General features: G+C 34.9%; 1 protein-coding gene across 1 annotated transcript in view; it reads left to right on the forward strand.

The window, feature by feature from the left end:
- Nucleotides 1–2,429: 2,429 nt before the first annotated feature.
- Nucleotides 2,430–12,133, forward strand: part of Smp_176510 (hypothetical protein) — a gene marked incomplete at both ends in the record, with an annotated part of 63,596 nt that continues 53,892 nt past the window's right edge. The window contains 2 exons of the mRNA XM_018791224.1: nucleotides 2,430–2,492; nucleotides 7,416–7,460. Of these exons, the coding sequence (XP_018645561.1) occupies nucleotides 2,430–2,492; nucleotides 7,416–7,460 (108 nt within the window). The remainder of the gene's footprint in view (nucleotides 2,493–7,415; nucleotides 7,461–12,133) is intronic.

The raw sequence follows: 12,133 nt of genomic DNA on the forward strand, positions 1-12,133 counted from the left end.
CTCACGAGTCCCAAATAGGACGAAACGCGCGTCCTGGATTCCACTGCTAGCCACTATCCATCTCTGCTTACAATGCGAAAATAGTTAATTATTGTAAATAATAATCGAATGGAAAAATGTCAATTCTTACATCTAATAAAAGAACTTTATTATAGTTCGATTTGAACGAATCAAATTACAAAACTGCACCATTTACAACCAATTAAAAAATTATTACAGGTGACAAAATATTTGTTCATTTTCACTTGAGCACACACTATCAAAAACAAATTCACCAATCACCAATTGCTAAATTTTTTTCACATCCTTCATTTTCGATAAAAAGGGTAGTAGGGGATAATACGAGCCGTGATTCTAATGTCAACCCTCTTAACAAGTCTATAATGTGTGATCAGATTGTTTGAAATGTAATGCGCTAATAATTCACCACATAATTCTCATAATCTTTGTCTTCTTATTACACTTATTTATCAAAGGGACTAATTGCTTTAAAATTCTAATGTATTGGTTTAAGTTTACTACTGGTTTATATCTCATTGAGTAGTATGTTATTTGTTCCTAAAGCCAATAATACATGGTGATAACATTCTTAATTAGTCATTTATAGTGAATTTCAAACAAGAATATCAAATATAACAATTGGTCTGTTGATAGATAAGTACTTTAAATGTAGCTCTCTAATACTCTAATACTTATCCGATTTTGGATTATTAACTTTATCAAACCTAAGGTTATCTTTTAAAGTCAATAATATTTTAATTTTACGCCTGTTACCCCTCGTGGAAAAGCATAGGCCTGCCACCAACATTCTCCATATAACTCTGTGCTCTACAATCCTGTCCAGTTGTTATTCATGCTTTTCATGTCCGCTTCCGATTCCCGATACAGTGTAGTCTTTGACCTACCTCTTTTCCATTTCCCTTCAGAATTCTAAGTTAGGGCTTGCCTCGTCATACAGTTTGATGATTTCAGAAATGAATGTCTTATCCACATCCAATGTCTTTTCCTAGTTTCCACTTCAGCTAGAGGCTCGTTTGTTCTCTCCCACAGTATTTTATTATTTATTTATTTATTTAAACACATAAATATTGGTACAAGGAAGCGCCAGATAAATATGCGCCTCACAAATCTCATTCGATTTGTGTGAGGGCTGTGATACTGCTCAGGTGCCCAGACTGAAGCAGCTGGTTTTCTTAGGGGGGCCACACCCCGAGCCTTTGACCTGAAGGTCTAGTCCACAAGGCAGTGGAGCATCGTGAGGAGACGCAGTCACATGGTAGCCGGTGACCAACGATTGATTCATACGCCATTTGTTCCCTCAGGATACTGTAGCCCATGTGCACCATTGATTTGCAACCAGGGTTTTCCAACTCCCCTAGATGGACTTCCCGTGTCCACCAACCCTGTTAAAGCGCCGGACATTCGCTTTTCGTCCTCTCAATTTCGTAAACAACACCCGTGGTGCGAGAAGGCAGTGAGTAGGACTTCCCTGGTAGAGGCTATATATTCGCGTGGCCATGTGAGAGCATTTGGAGAGGGAGAGCAGACTTTCCCCACTCTCGGCCGTACCAGGGCATTTGGGGGCATGCTGATAGTATCTAACTAACGAACATTCAGTATATTTTGTAGACAATGGTTTATAAATACTTGCACTCTTTAGACGATGTTTGTGGTAGTTCTCCAAGTTTCAGTTCCGTATAAAAGAACTGTCATAACGTTTGTATTGAAGATTCTAACTTTAGTGTTGATTTACAGTTGTTTTGAGTTCCATATGTTCTCCAACTGTGAGAATGTTGTCCTTGCTTTGTCAATCCTTGCTTTCACATCTGCGGCAAATCTTTTTTGTTCATTCATTATGGTAACCGGGTACTTGAAACTTCCCACCTCTCGGAGAGTTTCTCCATCAAGTATGATTGTGTTGGTGTTTTCCGTGTTGTATTTAAGGATTTTGCTGCTTGGTTTGTGTATGTTGAGGCCTACTGATGCAGAGGCTGCTGCGACACTGGTTGTGTTGACCAGTATTTGTTTGTGTGTATGATTTAGGATAGCTAGATCACTTGCCAAGTCCAAATCATCTAGTCGCATCCAACTTGTCAATTGTGGTCCGTGTTTCTCCTGAGACACGGAAGAAAGAGAAAGTGAGAGAGTAAGCAGCTTTGTCTAACTCTGGTTCTCAGTTCGAATGCTTCTGTCAGCTGTCCTCCATGTACGACATTCCAGTAAAGTCCATCATATAAATTTCGTATGATGTACAGCATTGTATTGAAGATGTTTCCATAATATTCTTCAATCTATCTCAATCTACTACCTAAGAATATATACCTTTTACACATCATAAATATTCATTTGATCCATTATATACATTTCTTTTTCTCTAGAAATATGCTCGTCAATCGAAAATTGATCGTTCTTTGAACAACCTAACAGATATGGTCGATCAAAGAAATCCTGGAAATATGTCCTATGAATGTCAAATGGAAAAAACTCTACAAGTAATTTGATCTCATATGATTACATAATGTTTTGACCATCATTTTTTGGTTGTTATTCATAGAAAATACAAGTATCATTCAAGAACAGGTATTATCATGACATTATGAAGTTCCTAATTTAGTTTAAGGTAATTAGGTAATAACGGTGAACAATAAAACTATGATACTAAGGGAGGTGCAGAATATTTGAACCATTATTTCAAACTAAATGAAAACATTAGTTGAAATCATGATTCAATTGAAGTTAGACCACCATGGCAAACCTATCGGTCTGTCGGTTAAGTGCTCTGGCGCGAGACTGGTAGGTCCTGGGTTCGAATCTCGCGAAGTGAGGTCGTGGATGCGCACTCCTGAGGAGTCGCACAATACGATGAAACGGCCGTTCACTGCTCCCAGGTTTTCGATGGTGATCTAGCTTCAATTGACTCATGATTTCAACTATGAAAAATACTGAAATCTCCACAAAATCCCTTCTGAAAACATTAGTATGGGGGGGTTGTGGAGATCATTGTGTTTTTGATTAACATCATGAACTGATTGTAAAATAAGTTGCACAGTAATCATGTCGTTATGCAATAAGCGTGAACACTAGTGTATATTAATACAACATCACAGAACAATTTAGTAAAATCTGAGAACCATACAGTAAATAATTCATTTATAAAATGTCAATTAATCGTTTCAGACTTGGCGGTTCCTTCATTTCCATAGCAGTCATTAACTGTTCTTGTTCTCTTCTATTCGATCTACTTAACTTTCTGCTGCCAATTATTTCACTTTCGATTGATGATACATATTGCTTATATCAGTCGACATCAGTAGCAAATACCACACGTTCAGGTTCAAGTCTTGTACATCTGTATTGCTCAAGCATTTTTATACTATCTAGCAAAAAATAAAACAATATAAGTTTCTAGTTACTTTGTAGCTAACTCTGAATTTATTCTCAAATCCTAAAATTGAGAATTATCTGATGAAAAATGATGAACTATTTTCATATAATATATGCTTAGACTCAAACAGTAATTTAGTCATTCACAACGTAGAAATTCGTACGTACATACATCAATTCGAGTTGCCATACCACATTATCATAGAGATGAAGTTGTCGATTCAAATCCCATAGTGGTAGAAGTAGTAAGAGTATAAGCAGCAATCGGAAAGATTAGGGTTTGAAGATGTTATTCAAGAAGTATAATCCAGTGAAATAAATCTGGAAAGATAAAAAGATAGAGACATGAAGAATTCAGAATATTAGAATTTGGCAGAACACAAAGAGTGGATGCACCTTCGCCATTGCAAACGATCCTGAGCCATGCCATTCAAGGTCTCTAACCATTGGTTGTTATCATCTCGCTGATCCCAACCAGTTAGTCTACACCTACCGATACGGTTCAGTCTACTTGTCATTGACTTCATGGATTTGTGTCACGTTTTCGTCTGGCCGCCCTTAGCCTTCTTCCAACCTACTCTTATGCCATAAAACATCACACGTCGGGGCAGTCGGTGGATGAGCATACGTAACACGATTTGCCATCCGTTTCCTAACAACTGCATTACTTACTCGGTGGTCCCAGGATATACGAGCAATGCTTCGAAGACATTTATGACCGAATACTAGCAGTCTACGAATATTCTCTACTCTTACCGGCCATGTTTCACTGCCATATAGCAGGATGAAACGAGATTCAGGTGCATCCAGCTGACAAGTCCAAAATAGGACGAAACGCGCTTCCTGGATTTCACTACTAGCCACTATCCATCTTTACTTATAACACTTGTGAATTAAGGCTATATCGAGACAATACGCACAATATGCAGATATGACCAATAATAGACTGATCAATTGCAGTCCTAAACGTCAATGAGGAAATTCAACTAAACAACAGCAATTGAATAATAATATGATGCTTATAATTAACAGTTTAACTACAAGTAAACTGATTGAATCCTAAATTTAACTTATTTAGTGTTTTGTCTCTTTGAATATTGTATATATAGAAATTACATGATGTTATTCAATTAAGACAAAAATTACTTCTTGAACGTGCTACATTAAAATCTCAACTTGATAAATTATTACGAAGATCTGTAAATGATGTAGATCTTATTGGTGGAGATGACGATGATGATGATGATGATGATGATGATAATGATGGTGGTGATGGTGATAGTGGTAGTGGTGGTGTTGGTGCTGGAAAAACACAATTAGACAATTGTCAACTACATGTAAGTCAGATATGAAACAAAAATTTACAAATATTTTAATTTATTTAGTGAAGTAATTGTAAGGATGACTCGTTGGTAAACTTTATGAACCCTTAAGAAGCCCAGAAAAAGCAGAAGACATTTTATTCAATCACTGCTAGGGGAACATTCTAGAATGTCGACGTGTAGCTTCCTTATTGGACGAATAAGTGGGACCCCCTATGTGCCTATTGGTTGTCCGACATGATGATTTACTTTCAACCAAAAACTATAAATACATGAGATTTCTGTGCTATATTTTGACACTGTTTTGGGGAGTAAAATTCCTACTTACTAGTCTTCTGTCTTCTCTGTTGCGACGTTGCGGGTTCGATCGTTTAAGTAGTCTAGTAGTACGCGGCATAGTAAGAATCAAACCTCTAGATATAACAGTAATAAAGAAGGATTGATAAGTTAATTGGATGATTCTCTAAGCTGAATGATTTAATCTTGGAACTGTGATTGTAATCTTCATGATAATCGTTGGCACCAACTTCAAGTGAAATTGAATGCTTTTAACTCCAATAAATTCATGCTAAGTCAATCGGTTTCGATAACTTCATGGGTGGTCAAAATTCAGTCATTTAACATATTGACATTCAATAATGTTAACCCATCATATGATCAAAGGGCAAATGAACTGAATAACTAATGAGAATGTAAGGACACATCTGATATAATAAAACCCAGAATACAATGAACAATAAGTAAGGTCAACTGAAAGGATCAATTTAGTCCTTTTTTTCTCTCTCAGAAACCGAACTTTTAATTCTAGTAGAGTGAATAACATCGTCCAAAAAGACAGTGAACGTTCAGTAAATTCAATAATCCATTTCGGATAATATAATCCCAACAAGATATAATTTATTATTATGAGACAATTTATAACATATTCCTAAAGCCATACTGTTGTATTCCTTAGTATTTAAGGTATTCTTCAACTATTTAATAGATGCTTTGTATTAGAGCAAATACTGGCAGCATAACAATAATAAGTTAGTTAAAATCATTAGTCAATTAAAGCTATATCACCATAAAAAGCCTGAAAGCACTGTTTTAAGGCCATTTCGCTCCAGTATTAGACTCTTCAGCAGTGCGCGTTCGAACTCAGGAACTATCGATCTCGCGCGCAAACGCTTAACCTCTAGACCACTGAGCTGGCATCCAGTGGTGTTAGTGCCTAACTTCATAGATACGTACTACTGAGGAATCCCATACTAAGACAAAACGACCTTAAAGCAGTGCTTTCAGGTTTACCATGGTGGTCTAGCTTCAATTGACTAATGATTTCAACTATAATAGTTCTAAAAATCTCCACAAAAAACCCCTTCTGAACATATTATTTTGTATATATATATATATATGTATGAAACTAAAATGGATAAAGATTCAATGAACTATCAGCTTGTTTAACCACCAAGTACCAATCAAATGCATGGAATTTGAATGTTGTACTTTACATTCACTGAAAATGATACCCAACAAATTGATCTTTTAAATTATATACTCTCTAATGTGAACTATATTCGAAAAATACAAATGCTTAATTGGTCAGATTGCTATATGTTGATTGTTAGTCAAAAGATGTTTAATTAAATTTGATCCTTGAAAAATGGGGAAACAAAACAAAAAAAACAATTAAGCTGATTCATTACGCAACTGAAATATTCTAATGAAGTGTTATATCCTGAAGAGAGTTATGAATGGAAAAGTATGAGGACTAGTTATCGACCAATATGATGATACGTATACTTCCTAGTGTATGATTGCTAAACAGCTAAACTATTCATATTCATGTTCCTCTTATTATAAGCTTTAATTTGACCTATAGACTACTACTATACGATTTACCGTTCTTGAGTTATCCGTAGTCCATTAATTACTGTTCCATACACTTATAGCCACATTTGACTGAATCTTGTACAAATATTATTTTCTATTTTATGGTACGATGTGGTCAGTTTGATTGGTATATAAACTCAGTATGTTTGAAATGTAATGATTCATACCGCAGAGGCTGAGATTGGTGTTTTGGACTTAACTGGCTATGCTAGGCTAGGCAGATAGCAGGACCGACAAGTATTCTAGACTGCTCGTATGCGTTTCGTGTGTCACTAGTCCGACCAATTAATCACTGCTCTCTAATGTGCGGGTACAAAATATAACATGAAGACAACATTAGAATGTTTTCATTGTTACATATTATCTTTAATACATAATATTATTGTTATATCTTGAACTTAGATTCTTAGTATGTCGCGTATAACTTGAGCAGTCGAATGCTAGAACCCTTCCAAGTCGCAAATGAGAAGACGGAAGACTAGTAAGTAGGAATGTTATTCCCAAAATCAGTGTCTAATATAGTAAAAGAATCTCATGTATTTATATTTTTTTTGGCTGAAAGTAAATCATCATTTCGGACAGCTAATAGGCACATAGGTAGTCCTTCTTATTCATCCAATAGGGAAGCTACACATTGACGTTCTTGAATATTCCAGTAGCGGTGATTAGATGGAATGTCTTCTGCTCTTTCTGGGCTTCTTGAGGCTTCCTTGAGTTTGCGGACGAGCCATCTTTACACTTATAACTTTTAAATCTATAATAAAATACTTTGGAATAATATGAATGTATTATTATTATTATTAATTTTTCTCTCATTGTATTTTTCAATTTTAGGAGACTGAAGATTCCAAGTCGAAAGATACTGTAAAACAAATTCGTGTAAGTTAAATATGGTGCCTTTATTTCTTTGAAGAAATCACATTGCTTTGTTTTTATGAGTTAGACAATTCCATTAAGAAAGTTTAATGGTCTTATAAATTAAAACAATGATCTTGAAGTCATTTGAAATCTATATTATTCAAATGATTATATAATCATTTTATTCCCCTTTTTATGTAGAATAAGATAACAAAGAAAGGAAAGTTCAACATTCACTTCATATTGTTTGATTGAATCTTCACATTGATGTTTTAGGACTGCAACTGGTCAGTCTCTTATTGGCACATGTGCATACTGTGCGTATTGCCTCGATGTAGTCTTAATTCACAAGCATAATAAGCAAAGATGGTTAGTAGCTAGCAGTGGAATCCAGGACGCGCGTTTCATCCTATTTGGGACAAGTCAACTGGATGTACCTGCATCCCAGAGTTGATGTTCACTCTGGGACTCGAACACAGTACCGTAAGAGACTGACCTATTGCCGTCCTAAATGTCAACGGGAAGATTCAACCAAACAATACTAAGTGAATTTAAACTTCACTCTATTGCACAAGCAAGTTGCTATCAGGACTCAGTAGCTGAGTGGATAACGCGATGACGTTTGAAGTGAAAGGTACTGGTTTCGAGCCTCATAGTGAACATCAATTCACAGATGTAGGTACATCCAACTGACGAGTCCCAAATGGGACGAAACGCGCGTTAAACTGGATTTCATTGTTAGCCACTATCCATCTTCGCTTATAAGTTCAACATTGTCTATAGAATTGTTTGCTCCAAATATAAGAAACATTACATTAGACACAATGAAAACTTTCATCTATCTATCCACTAGTATATATTATCTAATGAGACGACTTGATACTAAACCATCTGATTAATAACATTGATTAGAAAGCGTTGAAATTTTGGATCAAGAAAAATTTAAGAATGCCAAGGGAACTATTTTTAAAGTATGAGATTCAGATCAAATAATAATCAATACACTTATCAATATAGATCCGATCTGTACATAATATTGAACGATATTGTTGACCAATCATATGCTCTGTAGTTGATCAAGAAAAACAATCAAACACATAAATATAAGAACAAATAAACAACACATAATCATAAACAAGGTCATCAGAACGAAATGATAAAATGATAAGAAAAACAACCGAAAAGTTTGCCTTTTTATAAACTAGATATTAATAAAACATAGAAACTATCTAACTCATAGCATACATAATCAAACACATCCACTTGATAGTTGAAATCATGAGTCATTTGAAGCTAGGCCACCGTGGAAAACCTGAAAGCTTTGGACGGCCGCTTCGTCCTATTGTGGGATTCCTCAGCAGTGCTCATTCACGATCCCACACTCGCGAGATCGGAAACCAGGACCTATCAGTCTCGCGCGCGAGCACTTAACCGATAGATCGCTGATCTGGTCGGCATCCAGCGGTGTTAATGTCAAACTTCAACCAATCCACGATGGTTTTTTTAAGCAGCCGTTCACATCCACTTGAGCATAATATTCCCTGTTGATCTGTTAACAATCTTCACTAGTTTACTTAGTATATAATTTATATCCTTCATAAATCCTGTAGGGTGGATTAAAACTAAATAAAGATGAAACGATGCTTTTTTCTTGTTCATTGCTTAGATACTAAAATTCTCATAAATAACTTACTTACTTACTTACTTACGCCTGTTACTCCCAATGGAGCATAGGCCGCCTATCAGCATTCTCCAACCCACTCTGTCCTGGGCCTTCCTTTCTAGTTCTATCCAACTTTTGTTCACTCTTCTCATGTCTATCTCCATTTCTCAGAGTAATATGTTCTTTGGTCCTCATCTTCTCCTTTGGCCTTTAGGATTTCAAGCGAGGGCTTGTCTTGTGACACAGTTGGGTGATTTCCTTAAAGTGTGTTCTATCCACTTGCAGTGTTTCGTCCTGATTTCTTCCTCCACTGGAATGTGGTTTGTTCTTTCCCACAGTAACTTGTTGCTGATAGTGTCCGGCCAACGGATCCGAAGTATCTTGTGTAGACAACTGTTAATAAACGCCTATATCTTCTGGAGGATGGCTTTCGTAGTTCTCCACGTCTCCACCCCATACAATAGAACTGTCTTGAGATTTGTATTGAAAATTCTGGTTAACATCTCATAAATAAAATTGTAAATTATTCATCTTATAGATAATTAAGGGGAATTTGGACAAGACTATTGTAAAAATTCAATCTACATATTCCATCTAAGTCATGTATTTAAACTTATAACAAATCATGTTTGTACTAATTGTTTAAATCTTCCCCATTGATATTTAGGATTGTAATTGATCAGTCTCTTATTGGAATATGTACATTCTGTGTGGATTTCCTCGATATTGCCTTAAGTAATAAGCATTATAACTAGAGTAGGATGATGACTAACAGGTGGAATACAAGAAGGGCATATCGTCATACTTGCGGTTCATCAGCTAGATGTACTTGCATTTCAGAGTTGTTGTACACTCTGGGACTCGAACCTAGAACCGTTCGCTTAAAATATTATCGCGTTATCTACTTAACTAATGAGCCCAGATAGCCGATCAAACTGACCACATTATACCATAAAATAGGAAACAACATTTGTATAAGATTCAGCCAAACGTAGCTGTGAATATGGGAGGCAGTAATTAATGGACTAGAGATAACTCAAGAAAGGTAAATCGTATATTAATAATCTATAGATCAATATAAAGCTTATAATAAGAGGAATATGAATATGAATAGTTTAGTTATTTAACAATTATACAATAGGAAATATACGGATCATATTAGTCCATTCATAGTCCTCTTCGGGATATATCCCTATTCAATTAAAGAAATGAGAATAATAATATTAGATTGATGAAATTGTATCCATGGAATAGAAGATTAATTACTTGATGTTAGAAATCTTTTTCCAAGCTAAATATACAATAAAACAGAAATAACTAAATAAAAAAGAAAAGTAACTAAGGAGATTAGAAAAACAGTAATTTCATAATAACATCTAATCAATTCCAATTAATATGATAAGTAATATTAACGTTTCGAATAAGATACTAAATTCATTAGACGTTAACATTTACACCTTTAATGTCCTGTGGTATATGCTACTGATGTGGACAAATGTAAGTAGTATATAACATCAATCGAAAGTAGAATACCTGATGACAAAAGGTTAAGAAAACCAAATAGAAGAGAATAAGAAAGAAGAGTGATTGGTGTGAAAACGTAGGAACAATGAAGCCTGAGACATCTAGTTGTCCCCACTTCTGTTTTCATTCACTACAATACAAGTCAATTCAATGATGATATATACAGATAAGTAGATGGTGTACCAATGAGTTTAATACTGTTTCCTTATTGTTAACTAATATCTTTGTAACCAGAGTTGAAAGTAGCAGCCTTAAATAGCAATTAATAGACCGTCTTTGTATAGGCGATATATATACATGATAAAAAGTTTGATATCCAAGATACCCTCAACCCCTTTACTATCATCTTTCAGTTTAATTCCAGTGGAAATTGGTCGAGATTGGGTGGATTGTTAGGCCTTCCTTTACACTGTGTAACTATTTGAATAAGTAAATTTTCGATAAATGGTGAGATCTTAGATTCCATCAAAAATTTTCTTTTGACCAGTTCAAAATTGATAGTTCATTGAATTTATGACATTTTTAAAAGTGAGTTTGATATGATCTGTGAAGGAATTCATCAGTAAAGAGAATATTTTAAGAAAAGTCTTTTTAATAATGACAAATATACAGTTTACATATCTGAATCAAATGTGTAGTCTGATGGCAATTGAAAAAAAACAAGAGACCTAATATATGATATTGCTATACCTAGAGTTTTGATTCTTGCTATGTCGCATACTACTAGACTACTTGAATGATCTAACAGAAGATTAGTAAGTAGGAATGTTATTCCCAAAAACAGTGTCAAAATATACTACAGAAATCTCATGTATTTATAGTTTTTGACTGAGAGTAAATCATTTCGGACAACCAATAGGCACATAGGGGGTCATTCTTATCCATCCAATAGGGAAGCTACACGTCGGCATTCTAGAATGTTTCTCTAGCAGTGATTGAATGGAATGTCTTCTGCTTTTTCTGGGCTTCTTAAGGGTTTCTAAAGTTTACCAACAAGTCATCCTTACATATGTGAATAAGTTAGCGACAGTTCAGGACACAATATATCAGGGCCACTTGTTTGTTTGTTTGAATAAAGTTCCTTCAAAGGAGAATAGGGTTACATCAAAGCATAGTTTAAAGAATTACATGACTGAATATCTGATTTATTTTCTTGAATTATTTAAATTTGCGTTAATCTAACCCAAACGTTTTTACCATCAATTTTTACTGAATAATCAATTTAAAATCCGACAGCCATCAATAAATAATACAGAACTATTCGTATTCAATAATATCGATAAATAACCGTGTTACTGACAAATTTTGGTTAACTGTTTAACTCCGGACAAAAGTACCTACAATATTCACTGCTTATTTCGTTAACAAACAATGTTTATTATTTACTGTTATGTCCTGACAAAGTCTATGGGGAATAATACCTTCCAGGACTAGTGTATGGAGTACTGTTGATGGTTTTATAATTGAGTCACATTTACATACAGTCAAATTTTGACTTGATAATGTA

This window comes from Schistosoma mansoni (genome assembly GCF_000237925.1).
Source record: "Schistosoma mansoni, WGS project CABG00000000 data, chromosome 3 unplaced supercontig 0141, strain Puerto Rico, whole genome shotgun sequence".
NCBI classification, from domain to species: domain Eukaryota; kingdom Metazoa; phylum Platyhelminthes; class Trematoda; order Strigeidida; family Schistosomatidae; genus Schistosoma; species Schistosoma mansoni.